The sequence below is a fragment of the Pristiophorus japonicus genome, chromosome 14, assembly GCF_044704955.1.
Source record: "Pristiophorus japonicus isolate sPriJap1 chromosome 14, sPriJap1.hap1, whole genome shotgun sequence".
Lineage (NCBI taxonomy): Eukaryota > Metazoa > Chordata > Chondrichthyes > Pristiophoridae > Pristiophorus > Pristiophorus japonicus.
Genome location: NC_091990.1, coordinates 96,709,465 through 96,737,042, shown reverse-complemented (window position 1 = coordinate 96,737,042; position 27,578 = coordinate 96,709,465). Strand labels below are relative to the sequence as shown.

The window sequence follows — 27,578 nt, the reverse complement described above, 5'->3', positions numbered from 1 at the left end:
GATGCGGAGGAACTTCTTCACCCAGAGAGTGGTGAACCTGTGGAATTCTCTACCACAGAAAGTTGTTGAGGCCAATTCACTAAATATATTCAAAAAGGAGTTAGATGAGGTCCTTACTACTAGGGGGATCAAGGGGTATGGCGAGAAAGCAGGAATGGGGTACTGAAGTTGAATGTTCAGCCATGAACTCATTGAATGGCGGTGCAGGCTAGAAGGGCCGAATGGCCTACTCCTGCACCTATTTTCTATGTTTCTATGTTCCGCATTGGGCTCATCAGTCACCTGAGAACTCACTTTTAGAGTGGAAGCAAGTCTTCCTCGACTCCGAGGGACTGCCTATGATGAGGAGACTCCATGAGCTTCAATCTTGCTGGCAAGCCTATTATGTGGCACTTTGTCGAACGTCTTTTGGAAATCCATGTACACGACATAAACCGCATTGCCTTCATCAACTCTCTCTGTTACTTCATCAAAAAAACACGATCAAACACGATTTGCCTTTAACGAATCCATGCTGGCTTTCCTTAATTAATCCACCGCTATCCAAGTAACTGTTAACTTTGTCCCTGATTATGGTTTCTAAAAGCTTCCCCACTACCGCAGTTAAACTGATTGGCCTGTAGTTGCTGGGTTCATCTTTACTCCCTTTTTTGAACAATGGTGTAACATTTGCAATTCTCCAGTCCGCTGGCACCTCCCCCTTCATTGCGAGAGGGATGGAGTACAAAAGCAGGGAGGTCTTGCTGCAACTGTACAAGGTATTGGTGAGGCCGCACCTGGAGTACTGCGTGCAGTTTTGGTCACCTTACTTAAGGAAGGATATACTAGCTTTGGAAGGGGTACAGAGACGATTCACTAGGCTGATTCCAGAAATGAGGGGGTTACCTTATGATGATAGATTGAGTAGATTGGGTCTTTACTCCTTGGAGTTCAGAAGGATGAGGGGTGATCTTATAGAAACATTTAAAATTATGAAAGGGATAGACAAGATAGAGGCAGAGAGGTTGTTTCCATTGGTAGGGGAGACTAGAATTAGGGGGCACAGCCTCAAAATACAGAGGAGCCAATTTAAAACCGAGTTGAGAAAGAATTTCTTCTCCCAGAGGGTTGTGAATCTGTGGAATTCTCTGCCCAAGGAAGCAGTTGAGGCTAGCTCATTGAATGTTTTCAAGTCAAAGATAGATAGATTTTTAACCAATAAGGGAATTAAGGGTTACGGGGAGAGGGCGGGTAAGTGGAGCTGAGTCCACGACCAGATCAGCCATGATCTTGTTGAATGGCGGAGCAGGCTCGAGGGGCTAGATGGCCTACTCCTGTTCTTAATTCTTATGTTCTTATGTTCCCCCGTATCTATGGAGGATTGGAATATTATGGCCAGTACCTCTCCGATTTCTGCCCGCAATTCCCTCAGCATCCTAGGATGCATCTCATCCGCTCCTGGTGATTTTTCTACTTTAAGCACAGGCAGTCTTTCTAATGCCTCTTCTTTATCAATTTTTATCCTATTAAATGTCTCCACTACCTCCTCCTTCACTATGTCTACGGCAGCATCATCTTCCTTGGTGAAGGCAGATGCAAAATACTGGACATTATTCTGGACCCCGTCGCTGGAGAGTAGTAATGGGCACCTTCAGACTACCTAGGCGTCTGAAGCGCATCTTCAATATGTCGATGGCTTGCTCGATGACACACATGGTAGTCATGTGGCTCTCGTTGCAGCGCTATTGCGCCTCATTGGTGGGGTTTCTCACAAGTATCATGAGGAACATAGGAACAGGACTATACATATTTCGCCCTTTGAGCCTGTTCCGTCATTCAATGAGATCATGGCTGATCTGTATCCTAACATCATCCACCTGCCATATCCTTGTCTAGCAAAAAATCTGTTGAGCTCAGATTTAAATTATTACTTGAACTAGCATCTACTGCTTTTTGTGGGAGAGAGTTCCACACCCTTTGTGTGAAGACGTGATTCCTAACTTTGCTCCTCAATGGCCTGGCTCTGATTTTAAGGTGATGTCCCCTTGTCCCAGACTTCACTACCAGCAGAAAAAGTTTCTCTCTATCTACCCTCCGTCAATTTTGTATGTTCATATAGCCCTGTCCCACTGTTAAACCTTCTGTCCTACAAAGGTATTGGATAGGCAAACCTGTTGGCCTCGTCATGGAGCAGCAAAGCCTTTTCCGTGTCCGAGCTAACCGGTTCTTTCAGTTGGTCAGATTCCTCTATGGACAGGTGTTCATGTGCACTGAAAGGACACAACAGAAATATATGGTCATTTATCTCATTGATGTTTGTGGGACCTTGCTGTGTGCAAATTGTATGCCATGTATCCTACATTACAACAGTGACTACACAAGTGCATAATTGGATGTAAAGCGCTTTGGGACATCCTAAAAGGCACAATAGAAATGAAAGTACTTTATTTCTGTTTAAGAGGGCCAGGATTTGGGGCAGGTTTACCATCCAATTCAAGCATGCTTCTGTGAAATAATCACTAGGATAATTGGAGTGTGTGTAACGGACAAGTCTTTTTATTTAAAAAAAATACTCATTCTGTTGCACAGCTCGAGGTCCTCTTTGAACTCTCTGAACTCACCAGCAATGATTGCACCTGGGCTGGTTAGTTCATCCACCAATAGGTGTTGGCCTAGGACATATTAGTGCTCAAGGTTCCTATAACCAGAAGTCCTGTAGTGAATGAGCTTAGAGCTCTTAGTGCTAGAACATTAATGAACTACTGACTCAGTTTACTAGCAACTGTGGACCACCATCTGTGTAAAGTACCACCTCTTCATAGCTCTACTAAACCTACCCTTCACAACCTTTTAATGCCCAGATATTAAAATAAATTACATTTAAAGTAATTAGAACAAAATTAACAGTAGCCATACCAGCTACATGGAGTCACTGTTTCATTCTCTTCACTACGAGTGTGTGTGGGTCCTGTTGTTTACAGAGTACCATTTTGTTGATGGTTGTGCTAGTGATATTGCTATTTTATCAATATTACTAAGGTCATTGCTCCTCTGGACTTTTGTGTCTTGTGCTTACTAAGCTCAAAGTATGTCATCCTTTAGATTTTCCTCCTCCCTATGTTGAGGTCAGGAGTCATCATAGATTCTCTTATTCTGATTTCTTCTTCCAAGGACCCTAAAACTGTGGAACTCCTTCCCTCTCTCCATCTCCAGGCTTAAAAACTCTGGAACTCCTTACTTCCTATAATGTATGCACCTGCGAGTATGCTGACAGGTTTGTAGAGCTGTTGCCTTCATTGACGCCAAGCCCCGAAACTTCCCTTGGGAGCCGGCGCCTCATAACTTGAGCCACCTCCGGGAATTCCCCTCCGTGCCTTTCAGCTCTGCGCAGAAGAGATTCCTGTATGGGCTGCTCTTGCACACCCTCCATTTTTCCATCCTCGTCTGCCGTCCGGACACGCCATGGCGCACTATCTTACCATCCGGAGGTGATGGAGGTCCCCAATGGAGGGCTCTCTACGCGGGAGCCCTCCCTTTATTAATTGGGGATATGGCCTGGAAGGTATTGCATGGGACAAGTTTTTAAGTTGGTTCATGGACTCCCAGGCCGCCTGCAATTTCTGCATTCTGAAGGGTCCGTGTTCCATGTGTATGTACAGTGTGTGAGGTTGCCGTCACTCTTCCATTATTTGAAAGGGCTGCTACACGATTTTTGGCTACACTTCAGTCCTACGCGCCTGATCTCTGGGCACCCGGAGGGGAGCAGGCAGGTCGGAGGGCCTTCTCATAGGACTGCTCCTGGGCCTGGCCAAGGTGGCTATTAACCAGTCCAGGCAGCGGGCGGTCGAGGGGGTCGTTCAGCCCGACTGACTGCCTCTCTTCCGTGGCTACGTTCGCGCCAGGGTGTCCCTGGAGATGGAGCACGTGGTGTCCGCCGGTATGCTCGCGAGGTGGGCGCCGGAGGGACTGGAGTGCATCATCACCCCCGGCAACCACATTTTAATTTGACCGTTTAATATTCAAAAAGTTTTATTTGTTACTTTGTCGGTTCTAGTGTCCCTTTAACAAGGGGGCATTCGGCTTTATAGTTTTATTTAAAATGGTTGTAGAGCTGTTGCATTGTGAGTGGCTTAGCCTGGTGAATTGAATAACTAGGTTTGTAGATAGGGCTTTAAATTAAATAGTGGGGGGCGGAGAAGGCAGGGTGGAGGGATCTGATGAGTGGAAATGTAAAACGAGAAAGAAGGCAAAAGTGCAGGGTAGCAATAGAGGCAATGATAACCAGAGTGTGACAGGAAGGGACAGAGCGTATACACACAAGATCAAATTAAAACCTCTATATCTGAACGCATGCAGCATTCATCATAAGATAGATAAGTTGAAGGCACAAGTAGAAATAAATAGGTATGATCTGATTGCCATTACAGAGAAGTGGTTGCAAGGTGACCAAGGATGGGAACTGAATATTCTGAGGTATTTGCCATTTTGTTAGGATAGGCAGAAAGAAAAAGGAGGTGGGGTAGCTCTGTTAATAGGGGATGAAATCAGTGCAGTAGTGAGAAATGATATTGGCTCAGAAGATCAAGATGTAGAATCAGTTTGGGTGGAGATAAGAAATAATAAGGGTAGGAAGTCACTGGTGGGAGTGGTCTACAGGCCCCCGAACAGTAGCCATACTCTAGGACAGAGTATAATAGAGGCTGATAAGAAAGGTACTGCAATAATCATGGGCGATTTCAATCTTCATATTGATTGGACAAATCAAATTGGCAAAGGTAGCCTGGAGGAAGAGTTCATAGAGAGTATGCGGGATGGTTTCTTGGAACAATACATGGTGGAACCAACCATGGAGCGGACTATTTTAGATCTGGTAATGTGTAACGAGTCTGGATTAATTAATGATCTCTTGGTAAAGGATCCTCTTGGGAAGAGTGATCATAGCATTGTAGAATTTCAAATTCAGTTTGAGGGTGGGAAAGCTAGGTCTCGAACTAGTGTCCTGAACGTAAATAAAGGCAATTACAAAGGTAAGAAGGCAGAGTTGGTTAAAGTGGACTGGGAAAATATATTAAAGGGAAAGACTGTAGAAAAACAATGGCAAACATTTAAGGAACTATTTCATAACTCTCTGCAAAGATATATTCCAGTGAGAAAGAAAGACTCTAAGAGAAGGATGAACCATTCTTGGCTAACTAAGGAAGTAAAGGATGGTATCAAATTGAAAACAAAGGCATACAATGTTGCGTAAGACAGTGGAAGGCCAGAGGATTGGGACATTTTTAGAAACCAGCAAAGGACAACTAAAAATTGATAGAGAGAGAGAGAAGATAGCTTATGAGAGTAAACTAACAAGAAATATAAAAACAGACAGTAAGAGCTTCTACAAGTATATAAAAAGGAAGCGAATAGCTGAAGTAAATGTTGGTCCCTTAGAGGATGAGACTGGGGAAATAATAATGGGAAACAGGGAAATGGCGGAGACTTTGAATAAATATTTTGTATCAGTCTTCACGGTATAAGATACTAAAGCATCCCAATAATTGATAATCAAGGGGCTATTGGTGGGGGTGGGGAACTTAAAACAATCAACATCACTAGAGAAAAAGTACTGGGCAAACTAATTGGAATAAAGATGGACAAATCCCCTGAACATGATGGCCTGCATCCTCGGGTCTTAAAAGAAGTGATAGTGGATGCATTGGTTGTAATCTACTAAAATTCCCTGGATTCTGGAGAGATCCCAGCGGATTGGAAAACTGCAAATATAATGCCCCTATTTAAGAAAGGTGGGAGAAAGAATTCAGGAAACTATAGACCAGTTAGCCTAACATCTGTCATTGGGAAAATGCTGGAATCCATTAAGAAAATAATAGCAAGATATTTAGAAAATCATAATGCAGTCAAGCAGAGTCAGCATGGTTTTATAAAAGGGAAATCATGTTTGAAAAATTTGCTCGAGTTCCTTGAGGATGTAACAAGCAGGGTGGATAAAGGGGAACCAGTAGATGTCATGTATTTGGATTTCCAGAAAGCATTCGATAAGGTGCCACGTAAACGGTTACTACACAAGATAAGCGATCACGGGGAAGGAGGTAATATATTAGCATGGATAGAAGACTGGCTAACTAACAGAAAGCAGAGAGTTGGGATAAATGGGACATTTTCAGGTTGGCAAACTGTAACTAATGGGGTGCTACAGGGATCACTGCTGGGGCCTCAGTTATTTACAATTTATATTAATGAGTTGGATGAAGGGACCGAGTGTAATGTAACCAACTTTGCTGATGATACAAAGATAGGTGGGAAAGCAAGTTGTGGGGAGGATGCAAAGAATCTACAAAGGGATATAGATAGGCTAAGTGAGTGGGCAAAAATTTGGCAGATGGAGTATAATGTGGGAAAATGAGAGATTATCCAACTAGGTAGGAAAAATAAAAAAGCTCATTATTATTTAAATGCGGTGATACAGAGGGATCCGGGGTCCTTGTACATGAAACACAAAAAGTTAGCATCCAGGTACAGCAAGTAATTAGGAAGGCAAATGGAATGTTGGCTTTTATTTCAAGGGGGATGGAGTATAACAGTAGGGAAGTCCTGCTACAACTGTACAGGGCATTGGTAAGTCCACACGTGGAGTACTGTGTACAGTTTGGTCTCCTTATTTAAGGAAGGATATACTTGCACTGTAGGCAAGTCAGAGAAGGTTCACTCGTTTGATTGCTGAGATGAAGGGGTTGTCATATGAAGAAAGGTTGAACAGGTTGGGCCTATACTCATTGGAGTTTAGAAGACTTAGAGGTGATCTTATTGAAACATATAAGATTTTGAGGGGGCTTGACAGGGTAGATGCAGAGAGGATGTTTCCCCTCGTGGGAGAGTCTAGAACTAGAAGACATAGTTTCAGAATAAGGGGTCGCCATTAAAAACGGAAATGAGGAGGAATTTCTTCTCTAAGAGGGTCGTGAATCTTCGGAATTCTCTACCCGAGAGAACTGCGGAGGCTGGGTCATTGCATATATTTAAGGTGGAGATAGACAGATTTTTGAAAGATAAGGGAGTCAAGGGTTATGGGTAGGAAAGTGGAGTTGAGGCCAGGATCAGATCAGCCATGATCTTATTGATTGGTGGAGCAAGCTCGAGGGGTCAAATGGCCTCCTCTTGCTCCTATTTCTTATGTTCTTAGCCAGTCACGAGATGTTCACAAGACTCAATAAAACCCCAAGTCAGTTGGTTCCAGGTCATCCACAATGAGGAATGCAGTTGTGAGCCTTGTGGATGAATTGATAATGTGTAGTGTGATTGTTAAACCTTTGTTAATAAACCAATTGGTTCTTAATAGCAATGTGTTGCTATAAATTCTTAAGCAAAGATCCCATGAAGCAAATACATTACACCTCCCCTCAATCTCCAGGCCTCCCCTCAATCTCCAGGCTTAAAAACGTAAGTACGGTGTCATCTCACAAGCACTTCTAATCCTACACTGTGGGCTTTGCCCTTTTACTAAGGTTACTCATTTAAAAAAATAATGATCAAATTATCTCTCATCCCAAGTTATTTCGGATTGTATATGTATGCTGTTGTCATGGCATTGGCCATTGTCATGGCACCTTGGCGGTGGCCAGCTACTAAATGTACTTTTCACGGAACTCGGTTGGTAGAGCTCTCGCCTCTGGGGCAGAAGATTTGGGTTTGAGCTGATAATCGAGACTGACACTGTGGTACAATGCCGAGAGAGTGTTGCATTACGAGGGACTCTGTCTTTCAATTAAGACGATAAACCGAGGCCTTGTCTGCCTGTTCCAATGACATTAAAGATCCCATGACACCATGAAGAAAGGCAGGCAAGTTCTTCTGGTGTTCAGAACAAACATTCTAGCCCCAACCAGTGCCACCTAAAAATAGATGAACTGGTCATTAATCTTACCGCTATTTGAAGGGAGTGAAATGTTTGCCTTTATATTAGTCACGGCTCTTCACAAGTAATTTATAATGTGAAGCACATTGGGACAGCATGACTTGATGGGATGCAATATAAATGAAAATATTACACCATTGGAATGTTTGCTCACTGATTATTACCTGAAGGTGATGAGGTTGGTAAATATCAGAGGAGGACACAAGAACCCAGACAGCAGCTTCCAGATCGGAGTATCAGTTGACATATCACCCCACCAGATTTTAGTCAACAGTGCCTAAAATACAGAAAACAAGGTTATATCCAAGATGCGATTATTGCTTTAAAATTACTATTTTGTATACGGATGGCTTAGTGAGTTACCGCACCTTCGGGGGGTGGGAGGCTACTGAGCCATACAGGAAAGATCTGATTCTTGTTTTGTGCTAAATTTGGCTGATCCTACCAATCAGGCCCACGGGGAGGGAGGCCTCCACATTCTCAGGATAAGGAGGGAAACATAAAAAAAATCAAGCACTCTTGGTGATTCTTGCTGGAAAGTGCACAGTGTGAATGTGAATGAGCACATGGGCAGGCTCAGTGGTGTAGATCAGCTCGACAAGACAAGTAATACGGTGGCATCAATAACTTTAATGATCAATACAATTAGTTACACAGAGTAAAAAGGCAATAAGTACAAAAGATGGATATTACCTGACATAGAATCGGGATAAATGAGTCATTTTCAGGTTGGCAAACTGTAACTAGTGGGGTGCCACAGGGATCGGTGCTGGGGCCTCAACTACTTCCAATCTATATTAATGACTTGGATGAAGGGACCAAGTGTAATGTAGCCATGTTTGCTGATGATACAAAGATGGGTGGGAAAGCAAGTTGTGAGGAGGACACACAAAATTTGCAAAGGGATAGATAGAGGCTAAGTGAGTGGGCAAACTTTTGGCAGATGGAGTATAATGTGGGAAATTGTGAGGTTATCCACTTTGGCAGGAAAAATAAAAAAGCAAATTATTTAACTGGCAAGGGGTTACAAAATGCTGCAGTACAGAGGGACCTGGGGGTCCTTGTGCATGAAACACAAAAAGTTAGTATGCAGGTACAACAAGTAATCAGGAAGGCAAATAGGAGCATAAAAGCAGAGACATCCTACAATCTTCAGGGTATTGGTGACAGGGTAAGACAGCTCTTTCTATACCCCTAACTCCATGCAGCCCCAATTGACCATGACAGCATCCGATCAATAACAGTGTAACCCACTTAACCCATGTGTGGACATGCTTCCATGAGGTTTCTCCCTGACTTTCTCTTCAGCAGTTTTCCAGCAGACACAATGTAAAACAAACTGCAGTAAGGTAGTTTAGGATGATAGTTGTGACATTCTTGTCAGTTTGAATGCCTACTTTTAGCAAAGGTCTCGACACAGCCAGCAGGTGTGGGAAGTCTGTCTGATCTTCCTTTCTTGGGATGTTTTTCTACGTTAAAGTTGTAAGTTGTTGCTTTTCCCTTTTCCAGAGACTCCGAGGCCAAGTTTAGAGCCCACATCACTGCCCAGGCCGAGGTCAGTTAATCACCAAAGACTGGGACGGGGGGGCGGGCGGGCGGAGGGGGGTGGAGACCTGGATCTTCCACATCCACGTGGCTCAGTAACTCACTGCTGTAACTAGCTGAGCCACTGGAGCAGCACCTACAGTGGGTAAAGAAAATGAACCCAACTGTGTTACAGTAAGTAATGTTTACAATCTGAATTATGCTGAAGTGAATGATTTGCCTCGTGATTTTCCCGGCAGTGGGAATGAGGTTTTAGAGGAGGGTCACTGTCACAGTACTGTCTGTGCAGACCCGTGACTGCCTCTTGGACTTTAGGCAGACTGAGTCTCAGCACGACAAGACCCCAACTGTATAGACCAATGCCACTCAGTAACCAAAGCAACAAAAGAAAGGAGCTCTCGCCAAGATTCATTTGGCCATTCACACCAGAAATCAGTGGAAATGAAAATCAGGCAGTTTCTTTAAAGGGCAGCCGATCCACAATGCCAGTTTTACGCCAGAGAGAGTCTACCCCTGTGCCTTTGGTCTCCCTTGTTATGACTCGTCCATGACCTGATGTTGGACCTGCGTTCTTGGACCAGACTTGGAAGTATAGCGCCGTTCCTTCACCGTCACTGGCTCACCACCACCACCTCAAGGGCAATTAGGGATGGACAATAAATGTTGGCCCTGCCAGCGATGCCCACATCCCGTGAATGAATTTAAAAAAACAATCTGACATCACGGAGGTTGTCGTGGAGTTGAGAGAGGCACTGGAGAGATAGGGCTGGTTGTCAACAGTGTACACATTCAAGCAGGTGATGTCGCTAATGGGGGGCAGCGCCTCAGAGGGGGCCAAGGGCAGAATCTTGCAGGACTTTGGAGGTGACCATGAAGAGGTGGAAAAAGAAGCCATTGCAGGAACTGCACTCTCTGCATCAAGATAGACAGAAATTGGGCAGTGCCAGGGAGCTGGACAACAGACGAGATGTGATGGCGGAGGATGGTATGCTCCACCATTTCAAAGGCTGCAGGGAGGTCGAGGAGGGGAAGGAAGGAAAATGTACCACCGCCAGCCACAGAGAATATCAAATTACATCACACTACACGGGGGAGAGCGCGAGAGAAGTGGCAACATTAATGACCAACAGTTGCTTTGCTGGAGAGTAAGTGAGGCAGATTTATTTTGTTAAAATTATTAATAAGAGGTAAAGAAAAGTTTGGAAATGCCTGAAATCTGTACCTGAACACCATCATGTGCAAAGAAGGATTTGGCATCTGCTTCTGTAGCTAACTGCAAGCAGGTTGTCTTACTCCAGTACTTGGTCTTGCGAATCAGCAAGGAAAAGGCTCTGTCTTCACTGTTAGTGTAACACGCGCCGAACACGTCTGGCCCGGAGAAAATAACACAGCACTTTAAATTATCTCACGGTACTGCTGTCATTATAAACAGACAGTTTCACTGGAGGGTGAAATTGCCCCTCACCCCGATTGGTGCGGTAACCTTCCGGGGCTGGGACTGTTATTGTCCGACCCAGACGTCCCGCCCCCGACGCAGAATTGGGCGCGTGCGCCCCTCAAAGGAAGTGGGGTGCAGTGTCCGGCGCTCCGCTTCCTTGGAGGAGCACTCCCGGGGCAGGAGCATGGTGTTGAGTCAAGCGTCGTGCTCAGGGGCTCAGCACTACATGGTGCATCCGCATAGCACTTGCGTACTACAGCGCCGCTCTGCTTCATTTAAAGGTGATGGCTGCTGTGCACTCTGCAGGCCCTTTAGTGGCCAGTGACTGGGCTATCAGGGAGGCGATCAACCGGGCCAACGGCTCAGCACCCAAAGCAGAGTGCTGGGCCGCCATTGTCGGGCCGACGCAAGAGTCTGCCAACAAAATAAAATGCCAGCCCGGGTTGCTAAAGGTCTCCCCTTTAAGTGGCAGATGTTTGCTATCTGGCGTTGACATTGGCCCGCAGGCAATTTTCCCCCACGGGGTACAAAGGGGTCAGCGCGCACGGCGATAACGTCCATCGCTGGGTGTGCACCAGCCAGAGGTGCTAATCGGGGGGCCGCGTGGCACTACCGGAACTGTGCGCCCCCAAATCTCCGGGGCAGTTTCCCGGGTGGTGCTATCACCCCCTTGCCCGGCGATAAATCCATTGCGGCCTGTTAATGTCCCCCGGAAGTGTTAACGGGACTATAAAAAGGGGAAATTTAAGTCCCTTGAGTCTTTCAGCCTATAAAGGAGACGTCTGAGAGGTGATCTTATAGAGATATACAATAGTGAACAGCATGGAAAATATATATCCAGAAAAATTACTTTAAATTAAATGGCAGGGGTAGGTCTGGGTGGGGAGGGGAATGGTCAGAGGTCCAACTAATAAAAGGCACATTTAGGACTGACATTAGGAAATTCTTCTTCACACAAAGAGGGATCATCACATGGAATGGAGTTCCAAATAGAGCACCAGAGGAGAAAACCCATGTAAGAACTATTTGGGTGCTGCACCCTTTGGGCTATTCCAGATTGATAAACTTAAGGTGGGCCAAATGGCCTTCCTCCTGTGTAAGTATCTTGTGGTCAGGGCCACGATCAATGAGCCAGTGGTGTTGGAAGGAATGTTGCTCAGGCCCCTCCTCTGATTTTACATTTCACGGTACCTAGGGCCAGTTGATCGTATTTCGCCTCCTTCATGCTCCGAGCCGTCTCGGTGTCCGATTCCAGACGAGCCATTTCTTTCAAAATCCTGCAGGCTGCTAGCGCTGCAGGCACTGCTTCCGGACCCTGAAAGAGAGAGTCGACCGGGAATAGCAATTTGTTATTGGCATGTTTAGAGATTAACAAGGAAAAGGCTAGGCCACATATTAACCGTGTGAGTTCAACGCTGATCTCACTAAACATAGCTGCACATTAAACAGGATTAACAGCTTGCTAAATACAGACAAAAAATACCAACAACTTACATTTATGCAGCATCTCTCCATCCTAACTTGGCAAGGTGGGAAATCGGACAGAGAAATGAGCCGGAGAGTTTGGAAGAAGTGATTGAAGGCATGGCAGAAGGTTTTAAGAGGAAAGGTTTTAAGGGCGAGGCAAGATGGAGGGGTTTAGGAAGAGAATTCCAATAGATGAAGGCTCCATCTGTGATGAAAAGCCAGAGGGAGAAGGAGCTCAAGAGTGCCGACTTGGAGTGTGAGCTCGGATATAGGATGACGGAGGAGGTTGGATGCGGAGCACAGTGGGGCCACAAAGGGAAGTGTGAGCAAGGATGAGGATTTTGAAATAAATGCACTATGGGATGAGGAGCCTGTGCAGGGCAGTGAAGACAGGTGCGTTGAGAGTGGGAGAATTAGTACAACAACTTTTATTTATATAGCACCTTTAATGTAGTAAAACGTCCCAAGGCGCTTCACAGCAAAACAAACACATTTGACAGTACAGGATGGGATGAGAGATTAAAGATCAATTTCTGCTGTCTGAATAGGGTACATTATTAACACAACAAACAGTAAGCAGTCTATTAATTGGAGCACAGTTATCCTGTGATAACTGGATCCAACACCACAAAAGTGATATTAATCCTGGTTGTGAGGACTGAATACTTTAACCTCCTTTCCCTCCCACTCCCAGCAGCAATGCAGCATTCCCATCAGGAACGTTTTCCATTGTATGAAAGGTACGAAAATAAATATAGTGTAAAATTCTTACAGCTGAATATTCCTGAGCACAGAGCAATGCACAGACCCAGAGATCTCTTTGTGTTGATAATTTTCTCAAACTCTGCTTTCTGGTTTTCATTTTAATTTGATTCTGATTGCTAACTCAGTTTTATTGGTTGAATTCCAAGATATGTCTTCATTTAGCTGATGGTATCAGTTAATTAATGAATAGTTAAACATGAGGCTACTGCTGCAACAGACCTAGGTTGTAATAATGTGCAGACTGCCAAGAGTTGAATGGTTATCTACCAAGAGCATGTCAGAAAGAAAAAATAAATACGTGCATTTATATAGCACCTTTCATGACCAAAATGTATAAGGATGCAGTTGAATAGAACTAAAAAATAATCTAGAAGATAGCCTTTCTGATAGCTTCTATTTTTGAAAGATGGTATCGGAAGGAGTAAACATACTAGGAAATTGACGAGAATGATCTCCAACCCATAGAGATGTGATGAAACGATACACGAGAAGGTGGACCTGTTGATGATCTCTAACTTGGAGGAATGGAGTGGGAAGGAACTGGTTCATATCACACTGGTAGTATTCTCATCTCTGAGTCACACCGTTGTGGGGTCAAGCAGAAACTGCTGCACTGTCAGAGATGCCATCTTTCATATGAGATGTTGAACCGAGGTCCAATTTACCCCTCTCTGGTGGATGTAAAAAATCCCATGGCACTATTCGAGGAGCAGCAGAGAGTACTCCTGGTGTCGTAGTCAACATGATCACCAACATGACGGATACATATAATGATGTGGTATGCCAGAACATTTGCTTAGTTTTGAATTGCCAGAGTAATATTTTGATATGATGTGCCTAACACAAACATTCTCTCGCTCAGGCACTAATACATATCTATGCATAATATACATTCACACACTCAATCTCACACATGAACACAATCGCTCACACACACTCATTCTTCCACACACACAACACTCATTCTCTCCTCCACACACACACACACATTCTCACCTACACATACACATACACATACATTCTCTCCCCCCCCCCCCCAAACACACACACACATATATATTCTTCCACACATACACATTCAAATGTATTTTGCAGGGCTGCACCCAGGCTCTCCCATGACTTGCTCCAGATGCTTATGTCACAGCACACAGGGATGTTTCTCTTCCCTTCCAATGGGGGAGGGGGGGGGGGCGGGGGGAAGAGACCTCCCCAGGACACCAACACAGCCTGGTTGCACATTGCACAGGAGGACACAAGCAGGGATGTTGTCAGGAGGACCTGGCTGCAGTGGCACAAACCTTTCCATGAACTCAGTAGATCACAAAACTGTTATTCAAAGCCACACCCAACCTACCATCACTCATCACATGCCCATCACTCTGGCTTCCCTAACCTACTCCTGCACATCCTTACTCACATCAACTTACCTTGCACCTACACCCATCCCTCTCTATCTACATTATTGCATCCCCATCTCACTAGCCACCCCTCACACTCGCCCTCATCCTAGTCCAATCATATCAACTAACAACACACAAGGTAGGCACTTGTGTGTTTTATCTAATGTTCATGTGAAGTTTCTGTTAATGTGCTGTCAAACATTAAAATCTTTATTTTCAATACTTTGTGTTCTTGGACAGATTCATGTGCACCTCTGGCTTAGTGAGTTGCAGTGAATGGTGAGACACAACGGTACCTCCCACAATGTAAAAGGAATGGCTTAGGCATTGTAAGGATGCTTTATGGTGTCACTGTGGGGTGGTGCCAATCTGGCACATCATGTGGCAGCCAGGGTGTGCAGCATCAAGTGAAGTAAATCTGGCCATGGTGAGGCCATCCCTGGCAGCAATGTGGTTGGGTGCTGATGCCCTGTAACCCGTGCAGCATCAAATGATCGGGGAGAAGGTTGGTATTGTTGCTGATGCTGCTGGTGTGCCTGGTGATCCAGGTGTTGGGGCTGATTGTGAGGGCCAAGGTGAGAGAGTTTCAAGGGCTGATGGAATAGATGGCAGGTGAAGTGGAGATGACAGAAGCGATCTGTCAATGGGGAGAGAGATAATGAGGTCAGACTGGATGGAGAGTTGTGTACAGACTTGCACCATTCTGAATCTGTAGTGGAAATGCAGTTTAGAGAAGCAAGTGGCTAAGGGCACATTTCTCAATCAGCTGGGAGCTTTGACTTGACATTTGTAGCTGTCAATTCATCAGCTGAAACAATGTAAAGTGACCTCCTGCCTCAGCTTCACAGATGAGGTCGAGGCACAGCAGGAAACCAGTGGGCGACCTTTCAAAATCAAAAAGCTGGGCAAAAAGCATTGTTAAATGGCTGTAAACAAGCCTGTGAGTCGGGTCTGCTCAGGACTGGCAGACGTCCCGACCCTCTGTCAAAAACCCCCCACTTTCACATCCCACCTGCTACCAATCGCGTCCGCTGACCCCCAGGAAAATTCTGCCCGTCTTACACACAGAATTCCTCAATCTCTCTCACACACTCATTCTCTCACACACGTAAACAGGTTTTCCGCCGTACTTGCGTGCAATGGAGTGAGAGGAACTCCAAGGAAATTCACTCCCTTGGTCTTGGTTCTATGTGTGCAATGTCATAGGAGATTGACTAGCTTTGCACAGTAATTATTAACTTATAGTTAAATTGAAAAGCCTACGCTAATTTGGGAAGTAGAGCTGGTTGGAGCATAACGGTTTCTCTGGAGTTTAGGAGCTGAGTAGCTGGGAGATTCAAAACAGGAGGCACCACAATGCTGAACGGGCGGGAGGATGTAATTATTACGAGACAAGTATACACAAGCAGTTCCCATTATAATTGTGGACAAAGGAAGTGCATGCAGATGCAACATTTTAATATGTAAAATTTGCACTATGAAAGTTAATAACAAACCATTTCTCCAGCTCTCCTCGAATGGAATGGTTTGAAATACAGTAAGGTCTAGGTTGTACTGAAAAGCTGCTCACCATCTCCCAGAAGTAGTTAGCCATTTCCTGTCGGTTCAGTAGTACTGCCCACAAAAAGAGGTCCCGCCAGGGGTTTTCAAACTTCTGGCTTAAATCAGGCATCACAAACAACCTCTGACCACGCAATTTGCTGTTCAATTCCTGAAAGAGTGTATTTCATTTGAAAATCTGTAACACAAAGTCAACTGGCATTCCCATTCAAGCTAAACTACCCTTATAGGCAGGGCACGCGCTACTTTGCACTTTTTACTTTTTGCCTTTTCCAAAGCAAATCTCTTCCTTTCTTTCACTTCCCATATTAGCCTCTCTCCTGGTCCCGCCCCCCACCACCACACTCCCGCCCACCCTCACCCATCACACTCCCCCACCCCCACCTCCCCGCACCCACCACCACACAGCCCCGCCCCACCCCTCCACCATACTCTTTCCCCCCCCAGATTGGATGAGGGGAGGGTACAGAGTTGCATCTACCTCTACAGAAAATGGCAATGTCCTTTCTGCAGTGGATGTAGTACCTCAATTGGGGTGTTATCTCAGTGAGGGAATAGGCAGAAGTACCTCAGTGGTGGATAGGAGTACCTCAGCTGTTGGGTGGGTTGGAAAAGTGCTACAGTCAGAGGGGGACTGTTATAAATGTCACAGTGGGATGGGCAAGAAGTGCCTCTGTTGGGGGTACATATGACAAAGTGCCGAAATAATAGGGGTGGAAATTTGCCTCAATGGATGAAGGGGTGGGGAGAGGTTAGCAAAGTGTTTCAGTTAGGAGGGGCTGTGAGGGCCCAATGTCATAATTTAAATTGTTGAACTCTGATTTCTGGGACATTACGGGTTGTATTTTATTGTTATCAGGGGTCATAAGCTGTTAAGTATTGAGGAGGTCCTGACTGTTTAAACAGTACATCAAAATGTATTAAAAAGACTGGGAGGTGACGATTTTTGACAGCTCCTTCAGACTCTAAAGAGCACCTGAGGTGACCAAGATGGGCTCTTGATCTGAAACGACGGTTCAGCCCATGTTTAGTGCAAGATGCTATCTTGGTAAAGGAGTGAGGCTTGCACTAGGAACGGCCGCCCGGAGGATCGTTAAGCAGCTGATTGCCTCTTAAATTGCCTGCTAGCACTCATTAACAAGGCTGCACGGCATTTTGGTGTATAGCACTTGACCCAACGCCCTCTGCTGACTGGGAGTAAACAAGTTGTTGCTGAGGATTTTGACCGCTACTTAAAGATATATCACCTTTTACTGTTCACTTGCTGCTTGAGGTTTGAAGAGGATTTTGTAACACATCAGGAGACTTTCTGGGACACTTTGTCAAGACTTCAACATTTGAGCAATATTTATTCCAGAAATTCTCTGAAGACTTCACCTAAAAGAATGCTGTGCTATTCTACCTTATTGGACATCTTATAGGAGTTGTCAGGAGAAAGGGAGTGCTTGGTCAGGGGCATCTTGCTAGGGCTCCCCCTTGGTCTGCAGGAGGAATGGGAGGAGGATGCAGCCAGGCAGAGCAGCACCAGCTGCAGGAGAGAGGGAGGGAAGGGAAGGGCGAGATAGACTCCTGCCCATACAGATACAGGACATCCCTCCTCCTCTGGACCTCCTCCACCAGGACCTCTAGTGCCACGTCTGAGAACCTGTGTGTCCTCTCACGCAGTCCCTAAGCCATCCTGAAACCTGCCACTGTGCGTCAGCCAGCCCACTCCACACCTTCAGTGGAAATGTGGGCGAAATTGCTTCTATTCAGTGCTTGAGTGCTAAACCTGTAGGTGTCTGGTTTAACACCTCCAAGCAAGTTCAAATGATAATCAGCAATTAGGACCAAGATTGCGTGCTAAAACCAATCTTTCAAACAGGCATGTCTTATTAACACAGCATCCAATTAGCACTCATTTTCATCCTCTGGCCAAAATAACCCCCTGGATTTTTTAAACCACAAATGACACGATTTTTTCTAAACATTTAACAGATCCCGATTTTGTTAAAAACTTATGGTAAAAGATTATATACACGGCAAGTGAACCCAAAGTGGGCAGAGGAAGCGTTTCAAGGACACCCTCAAAGCTTCCGTGATAAAGTGCAACATCTCCACCGACACCTGGGAATCCCTGGCCAAAGACCACCCTAAGTGGAAGAAGTGCATCCGGGAAGGCGCTGAGCAACACGAGTCTCGTCGCCGAGAGCATGCAGAAAGCAAGCGCAGGCAGCGGAAGGAGCGCGCGGCAAACCAGACTCCCCGCCCACCCTTCCCTTCAACGCCTGTCTGTCCCACCTGTGACAGAGACTGTAATTCCCATATTGGACTGTTCAGTCTCCTGAGAGCTCACTTTTAAAGTGGAAGCAAGTCTTCCTCGATTTTGAGGGACTGTCTACGATGATGATATAATGCACAAGCTTCCTGGTGACAGAGGTGTGGAAAAGCACACAGGTTCAAGTCACCAGATTACAGTATCAGCTATAGTGTTAGCAGCTACTGTTAAGAGACTTTTAACATTGCTTAACCCCATCATAATGGCACCTATAGGTAAATGTGGACATTCTGAAAACGAAAAGGTCCACAAGGAGTGATTACATCTGGATTTTCAATGTATTTTGACATGAAATGCAGTGACCCGTCAACTTTCAATGCATAATTCAATGTACTGTTGATGGGTATGGTAGCGTAGTGGCCAGGTTATTGAACTAGTAATCCAAAGGTCGAGACTAATAATCCAGCTGAACAAGAGTTCAAATCTTACCACAGAAGTTTGAGAATTGGAATTCAGTTTCAAAAACAAATTCGGGAAATAAAAAGCTGATATTATTAAAATTGATCGTGAAAGTTGTCGGATTGGCATAAAAACCCAACTGGTTCACTAATGTCCTTTCGGGAAGGAAACCTGCCATCCTTTCTCGGCGGGGCCTATACGTGACTCCAGTCCCACTTGATTCTCAACTGCCCTCTGAAGTTCCCTAGCAAACCATTTAGTTGTGTCAAACTTTCTCAGGGCAGGTAAGGATGGGCAATAAATGCCAACCTTGCCAGCGACACCGATATCCCTAGAATAAAGTTATAAAAAACAAAAATAGATTCCTGACCATCGGGCCCAGTACTTACAGTTATTGATTTTTTAACACCCAAGGGCTTGCGAGAGGGGTTGGATTCCTGGAAAATTCCCTTGCATGCATCATGTAGGAAATCCTTTAGCACTTTAGACACTTCACACAGGGTAAACTTGGGCCTCTTCTCCAGGGTGTCACGGTGTAAATTGGTTTTTATGCCCGTTATAGTAAGCCTGTGTTCCTCCAGTTTTTTCAGCAAGAGCTCATAGAGGAGGCACTTCTGCGGGATAGAACAGTAGAGTTCCTGGAGCCGGCCATAGGTGAGGAAGTCGTACATATTCATCCCATTATCAATGAACAGCCGGACAAACTCTGGCTTGTCATTCACCAAGGCATCCATCATTACCAATTCCAGGTCACAAGACTGCAAGACAATGCACATAATATTATCCTTGTATAAGATCTTAGATGGAATATTAAAGAAAAGAAAAAGAAATTCTTGCATTTTATAGCGATTTTCACTATCTCAGGACATTCCAAAGCACTTTAGAGCTTTTAAAATGTTGTAATGTAGGAAATGTGGCAGTCAATGTGATAAAGACTAGATAATCTGATTTAGTGATGTTGGTTGAGGGATACAAATTTGCCAGGAGACCAGGGATAGTGTCCCGATATCTTTTATGCCCACCTGAGAGGGCAGATTTAACGTCTGATCTGAATGACGGCAATTCCGACAGTGCAGCATTCCCTCAGTACTCCACTGGAGTGTTAGCCTCGAATTTGTGCACAAGTCTCTGGAGTGGGTTAGGTTGAGTTTTGGTCTCCTTACAAGGAAGGGAATATTAAGGCTTTGGAAAGGGTGCAGAGGATGGCCACAAGATTAATTCCTAGTTTTAAACACCTTAATTACCCAGATAGGCTCAAAAAGCTGGATCTGTATACTTTAGCAAAACCGAGACATAGGATGATTTGATTGAGGTTTATAAAATAATGAATCAACTACATTATGTTTATGTGGGCCAATTATTTCAACTGAATAGGTTACGGAGGACCAGGGGTCATGCTTACGTAGCGGCAGAACTAGCTTGGATATTAATTAGGCAGTTCTTCTTTTCCCAGAGAATAATGGGCTTGAGGAACAGGTTCCAGCTGGTGCGGTGAACACTGATTCATTGTATTCTTTCAAGAGAGCTGAACCTGTTTCTGACTGGGGCAGAGATTACCTCGTGCAAGAAGTTGGTATTCGAGAATACAAATCAGGATCCCCTGGGCTAGTTTGGATTGCTTAAAGAGTTCGAGGAGGGATTTTCCCAAATGTGTTTTTTCTTAATTGGCCTGGGTTTATAATTTGTTGTTGCCTCTCCCAGGAGTTACGTGGCTCCAGCTGGGTGGGGAGAGCACGTACTGGGAAGCATAAGGCAGCACAACTGGGACTACACTTTAAAATTACTTCATTGGCTGTAAAGCGCTTTGGGAACTCCTGAGATTGTGAAAGATGCTATATAAATGCAAGTAGTTCTTTTTTCTTTAGTAATTCAGGAATTGATCAGGGGAAATTCAATGGAAGCATTGTTTCTAATACTCCATCATCTCATTAGGATCTCAACAAGCTTTCCAATCACACAGATTCTGGCAAAACGTCTTTACCTGATGTGCTCACCTGTTTATTTCTCTTTGATTTTATTTTTCAGATTGCCAGCATTCAGTTTGTCTTTTTATATCTTGCATCATACTTGTCTGATAATCGGCACTGGTTTATGACCCAAATGGAAAGTGCAATCGGATATAAACTTGCCAGCGGCATAGTTACCATCCCAAAGACTGCAGTACCACAGATATTGAGCCCACCCAGTTACTGATGCTAACAGGAAAATATAGCCCCCTCATGCTCTCCTCTTCCAGCTTGATAAAGGGCCTATTGAAATAAATTAAATGTCTTACTTTCCACTCCACATCGCCATTGAAGATCTCACTCTTGGCAATATCTACCCTGTTCCAGGCTACGGCAAGTTTCAGTTCATCCAGATATTCCTGGGCTTCTTGAGTTTGACTTTTACAGGCTACCGGGGAGGGAAAGACAAGTAATGTGTGCGTTTACGACATGGAACATTATTTCTTCATGTCGGTGCCAGAATGTAGTCACAGTAAACACAGTAAATATCTCCCTACCTTTGACAAGGGCTTTCAGGATAATAGTGTCCAAGTCCTCAGAGCTATCCTGCTCGGAGTCATGTACAGTTAAAATATGCTCGTTGGCTAGAATGTTTTGAAGCTAAAAAGAATCCAAAAGTATCTCATTTTTGTTTTGGATAAGAATATATGTAAGATTAAGATACCCAAGATTATTAAATCATGCAAGTCAAGTTTCAAGTATCTCACATTAGAGAATACTGATATTTATGAATATTCAGCAGCTTATCCAATGTCTCATTGTTGATTTCAAAATAAATTCCTCCTTTGAATTCAGAATAAAATAAACTTCATGAACGGATAGTGTACAAGACAGAGGCCACAAACTGCAGATAATGGAAAGCTTTGCTATGAGTGAAAGGAGAATTACCTGCAGAGCTGAAATACGAAGGGAATAGCTTTGTTATTAGTTTAGTGCAAAACAATTGAAACGTTGTCCAACAGGATTCGTGTCCCTTCCGCAGATATAATGACTACAGTCTCTTCCTGATAATTTGAAGTCACTCGCTGGTCCAATATACTACCTTGTTTTTAGCTAGAAACTTCCCTCAATATCTACGAGATATTGCAATAACTAGCAACAACAACTTGCATATATATAGTGCCGTAGAAAGTGTCTCAAGGCCCGTCATAGAGTGCAATCACAAAAATGGATGCCAATCCAAAGAAAGCCAAATAATAAGTGGGGTGACCAAAAGTTTGGTGAAAGATGGGTTTTAAATTTTGAAATGAACTAAAATAGATAAGAGAAGTAGTCATAGGGGAACATGTAGGCAATAGCAATCACAACATAATAAGGTTTAAGATAAAAAATGAGAATAACATAAGTAAGGCAAAGACCAAAGTTGTAAATTGGGGAAAAAATGATTTTAAGGGGATTGAGAATGGAACTAAGGAAAGTAAACTGGAAAATTAACTGTCCAACAGAAATAGAATAGTAGTAGGAAAGTCCAGGAGAAATATATTTACTAAAAAGCAAGAACAAACTAGCCAGTAATGACACAACATGCAAAAGCAAAATACTGCGGCTGCTGGAATCTGAAATAAAACCAGAAATGCTGGATATACTCAGCAGGTCAGGCAGCATCTGTGGAGAGAGAAACAGAGTTAACATTTCAGGTCGATGACCCTTCGCCAGAACTGGAAAAAGTTAGAGATATAGCAGGTTTTTAAGCACGTGTAGGGGCAAGGAAAGGGGAGGGGGGGGGAAAGAACAAAAGGGAAGGTCTGTGAGAGGGTGGAAGGCAGAACAGATTAAGAGACAAAAGGGATAATGGTGTAAGGCAAGAGGAGATGGTAATGGGACAAGTTAAGAAAAAAAAGATGAGTTTAGATAGGGTGTAACTGGAGATGGCAGAATCATCAACAACGGACCTGGGAGAGAGAAAAAAAAAAGAAAAAAAGAAAAATAAATAGGGGCAGAGGTTATGGTTTGAAATTGTTGAACTCTATGTTGAGTGCAGAAAGCTATAAAGTTGCTAAACGAAAGATGCTGTTCCTCAAGCGTACGTTGAGCTTCATTGGAACAGAGTAAGAGGCCAGTGTAAGAGTGATCAGAGTGGGAGTGGAGCAGAGAATTAAAGTGACAGGCAACCAGAAGCTTGGGCTCATGCTTACGGACTGAATGGAGGGGTTCTGCAAGTGGTCTGCGTTTGGTCTCCCCAATGTAGAAAAGACCGCATTGTGAGCAGCGAGTACAGTATACTAAATTGAAAGTAGTAGAGTAAGTCGCCATTTCAGCTGGAAGAAGTGTTTGGGGCCCTGGACAGTGGGAAGGGAGGAAGTAAAAAGGGCAGGTGTTGCATCTCCTGTGCTTGCACGGGAAGGTGCCGTGGGAAGGGGAGTGGGTGCTGGAGGTGATTGAGGAGTGGACTAGGGTGTCGTGGAGGGAGCGGTCTCTCTTCAGAATGCTGAAAGGGGAGGGGAGGGGAAGATGTGATTGGTGGTGGGATCATGCTGGAGGTGGCAGAAGTGGAGCAGGAGGCTGGTGGGGTGAAAGATGAGGACACCCTGTCATGGTTCTGGGAGGGAGGGGAAGGGAAGGGGTGAGAGCACAAGTGCGGGAAATAGAATGGACACAGTCCGTCAACCATGCTAGAGGGGAATCCTCGGTTGAGGAAAAAGAAAGACATATTGAAAATACTAATATGGAAAGTGGCATCATCAGAACAAATGGAACGGAGACGGAGAAACTGGGAGAATGGAATTATTAAGGATGCCATAGCAGCGCATTTGGAAAGAGGTGACATGATAGGTCCAAGTCAGCATGGATTTCTGAAAGGGAAATCATGCTTGATAAATCTTCTGGAATTTTTTGAGGATGTTTCCATAGAGTGGACAAGAGAGAACCAGTTGATGTGGTGTATTTGGACTTTCAGAAGGCTTTCGACAAGGTCCCACACAAGAGATTAATGTGCAAAGTTAAAGCACATGGGATTGGGGGTAGTGTGCTGACGTGGATTGAGAACTGGTTGGCAGACAGGAAGCAAAGAGTCGGAGTAAATGGGTACTTTTCAGAATGGCAGGCAGTGACTAGTCGGGTACCACAAGGTTCTGTGCTGGGGCCCCAGCTGTTTACATTGTACATTAATGATTTAGACGAGGGGATTAAATGTAGTATCTCCAAATTTGCCAATGACACTAAGTTGGGTGGCAGTCTGAGCTTCGAGGAGGATGCTATGAGGCTGTAGAGTGACTTGGATAGGTTAGGTGAGTGGGAAAATGCATGGCAGATGAAGTATAATGTGGATAAATGTGAGATTATCCACTTTGGTGGTAAAAACAGAGAGACAGACTATTATTTGAATGGTGACAGATTAGGAAAAGGGGAGGTGCAACGAGACCTGGGTGTCATGGTACATCAGTCATTGAAGGTTGGCATGCAAGTACAGCAGGCGGTTAAGAAAGCAAATGGCATGTTGGCCTTCATAGCAAGGGGATTTGAGTACAGGGGCAGGGAGGTGTTGCTACAGTTGTACAGGGCCTTGGTGAGGCCACACCTGGAGTATTGTGTACAGTTTTGGTCTCCTAACTTGAGGAAGGACATTCTTGCTATTGAGGGAGTGCAGCAAAGGTTCACCAGACTGATTCCTGGGATGGCGGGACTGACATATCAAGAATGACTGGATCAACTGGGCTTGTATTCACTGGAGTTCAGAAGAATGAGAGGGGATCTCATAGAAACGTTTAAATTCTGACGGGTTTAGACAGGTTAGATGCGGGAAGAATGTTCCCAATGTTGGGGAAGTCCAGAACCAGGGGTCACAGTCTAAGGATAAGGGGTAAGCCATTTAGGACCGAGATGAGGAGAAACTTCTTCACCCAGAGAGTGGTGAACCTGTGGAATTCTCTACCACAGAAAGTTGTTGAGGCCAATTCACTAAATATATTCAAAAAGGAGTTAGATGTAGTCCTTACTACTAGGGGGATCAAGGGGTATGGCGAGAAAGCAGGAATGGGGTACTGAAGTTGCATGTTCAGCCATGAACATTGAATGGTGGTGCAGGCTCGAAGGGCAGAATGGCCTACTCCTGCACCTATTTTCTATGTTTCTATGTAAATCCAGGGAGAAGGGTGGGAGGAAGTGTAGTCCAGGTAGCTGTGGGAGACAGTGGGCTTATAGTGAATGGTTTTCAATAGCCTATCCCCAGAGATGGAGACAGAGAGGACGATGAAGGTAGGGGTCGGAGATGGACCATGTGAAGGAGAGAGAAGGGTGGAAATTGGAAGCAAAGTGAATTACATTTTCCAGTTCAGGGCGAGAGCAGGAAAAGGCACTGATACCGTCATCAATGTACCAGAAAAAGAGATGAGGGAGAGGTCCTGAGTAGGACTGGAACAAAGAATGTTCCACATATCCCACAAAAAAGAAAGCATAGCTAAAACCCATACAGGTTCCCATAGCAACATCTTTAATTTGGAAGCAGTGAGTGGAGTCAAAGGAGAAGTTGTTCAATGTGAAAACAAGTTCAACTAGACAGACACAAAAGCAAAATACTGTGGATGTTAGAATCTGAAATAAAAACAGAAAATGCTGGAAATCTTAACAGGTCAGGCAGCATCTGTGGAGAGAAGCAGAGTTAATGTTTCAGGTCAATGACCCTTCGTTGGAACTGGCTAATTTTCAAAATGAACAAATTCTTAAGGAGCACTGAAAGGGGGAGGGAAAGAAAGAACAAAAGGGAAAGTTTGCGATAGGGTGGAAGACAGGAGAGATTTGAGACACAAAATGGATGATGGCTGACTTGAGACGGTAATAGCAGAAGTTAGAAAAAGATTTGTTAGGGTGTGAATGGCAGGATAATTATCAGCTACCATGGGAAACACAGAGAGAGAAAAAATACATCAGAGCAAAATATGGGTAGAGGTTAAGGTCTTAAATTGTTGAACACGATTTTGAGTTCAGGGGACTGGTTGGGTCTCTGTTCAAGGAAGAATTGGAGCAACTCAAGCCGTACTGGTGGGGGATGGAAGTGTAGAGGGATTGGACGTCCACAGTGAAAAGAAGACGGTTGGGGCCAGGAAACTGGAAACTGTTAAAGTAGCGGAGGCGTCGGAAGAGTCGCTGATGTAGGTTGGAAGAGACTTGACAAGGAGAGAAAAAATAGAGTCGAGATGGGAAGAAGTCAGTTCCGTGGGGCAAGAAGAAGCTGAAACGATGGGTCCATGAGGGCAGTCCTGTTTGTGGATCTTGGGAAGGAGGGAGAAGCGGGCTGTGCGGGGTTGTGGAACTATGAGGTTGGTGACTGTGGAGGGAAGATCTCCAGAGGAGATGAGGTCAGTGACGGTCTGAGAAATTATGTCTTGATGTTCGGTGTTGGGGTCATGATCCAGGAGGAGGTAGGGGGAGGTGTCAGAGAGTTGGAGATCAGCAAGAAGGTCGGTTCCCCAAACAACAACACTGCCATCCTTGTCAGCAGGTTTAATGACAATGTTGGGGTTGGATCTGAGAGAACAAAGTGCTGCAGGTTCAGAGGGAGGTAGGTTGGAGTGAGTGAGGGGAGCAGAGAAATTGAGACAGCCGATGTTCGCGATGAAAAGTTCTAGAGTGTAAGTGGCCAGAGGGAGGGGTTCAGGTAGAGCGAGAATTCTGAAAATGGAAGAAAGGGCCAGCTGTGCAGGGTGGGGGAGAGGGAAGACTCCTGGCCAAGGAAGTGGGCATGGAGATGATGGTGATGGAAGAAGAGCTCAGCGTCGTGCCGAGCTCGAAATTCATTGAGGTGGGGGCGTAAGGGGGATGAAGCTCAGGCCTTTGCTGAGGACTGATCATTCAGGTTTAGAGAGAGGAAGCTCAGAGGGGTTTGTGAAAACACGTTATGGGGGTGAGATTGGAAGAAGTGATGGGATCAGAGGAAAGTGAAATGGAAGAAGGTTCTGGAGGGGCTTTGGTATCGAAGAGATGCAGATGTTTACGGTCCTGGACACCTGAAAGGAAGGGTAAAAGTTTTTTGTTAAAGCGCCGGATGTGGCGAAGGATGAAATGGAACTGCGGACCAGGACAGTTTAGAGATAGAGTGAGTCGGTCCTGCTGAAGAGAGGGGTCGGGAGCGTGCATGTGCCGGCCCTTGGCGTTGAGTGTGGATCCCAGGATGCGGTGAGAGCAATGGTTCGAGGAACGTTGAATATCTCAGAGATATCTGTAATCCTGGGTGGATCCAAAACATGAGGCACAGAAAATTAAGGCAAAGTTGAGTCATGTCATCCAGCTGATTCAACTACACTCACGTCAGTGATGTAATTTATAATTAATATTTGAGAACGTTTGTTTTATGGACTGTAAATCAAACAAATAAAGCTGCTGAACAATTTGTTGAAGATCTGAGGAACAAGATAGGCTTTTTTTGTAACTAGCCCATTGAATCCTGTGCAAGCACACCCTTTCACACATAAACATAATTGACTACTTCCATGGTATCTGATATAGGTAACTGGAGGTCTGCACTTCAAATATGTGTTTGGCACAAGCAACAATGATAACGGGGCTTCAAGGGTTATCTTTGGAATACAGGTTGCATAAACCTGGCTTGAATTCCCTTGAGTAGAGACGATTGAGGGGCTGATCTGTGGTGCGTAAAATGCGAAAAGGATTTGATAGGCGAGATATGGAGAACTTATTTCATCTGGTGTGGTAATCAAGAACAAGGGGACACAGTCTTCAAATTCGAGCTCAGCCATTCAGGAGATAAATCAGGAGACCTTTTTCACACAAAGAATAGTGGAAATCTAGAACTCTCTCCCCAAAAAGGCTGTTATTGCTAGGTCAAATGGAG

At 44.7% G+C, this 27,578-nt stretch overlaps 1 protein-coding gene across 1 annotated transcript in view; it reads right to left on the bottom strand.

Moving 5' to 3' along the window:
* Positions 1 to 27,578, bottom strand: part of trpm5 (transient receptor potential cation channel, subfamily M, member 5) — a 127,936-nt gene that overhangs the window by 43,610 nt on the left and 56,748 nt on the right. The window contains exons 9-16 of the mRNA XM_070898734.1: positions 21,289 to 21,391; positions 21,061 to 21,179; positions 19,175 to 19,543; positions 16,080 to 16,220; positions 12,069 to 12,192; positions 10,662 to 10,807; positions 8,059 to 8,171; positions 2,151 to 2,249 (exon numbers count right to left, since the gene is read on the bottom strand). Of these exons, the coding sequence (XP_070754835.1) occupies positions 2,151 to 2,249; positions 8,059 to 8,171; positions 10,662 to 10,807; positions 12,069 to 12,192; positions 16,080 to 16,220; positions 19,175 to 19,543; positions 21,061 to 21,179; positions 21,289 to 21,391 (1,214 nt within the window). The remainder of the gene's footprint in view (positions 1 to 2,150; positions 2,250 to 8,058; positions 8,172 to 10,661; positions 10,808 to 12,068; positions 12,193 to 16,079; positions 16,221 to 19,174; positions 19,544 to 21,060; positions 21,180 to 21,288; positions 21,392 to 27,578) is intronic.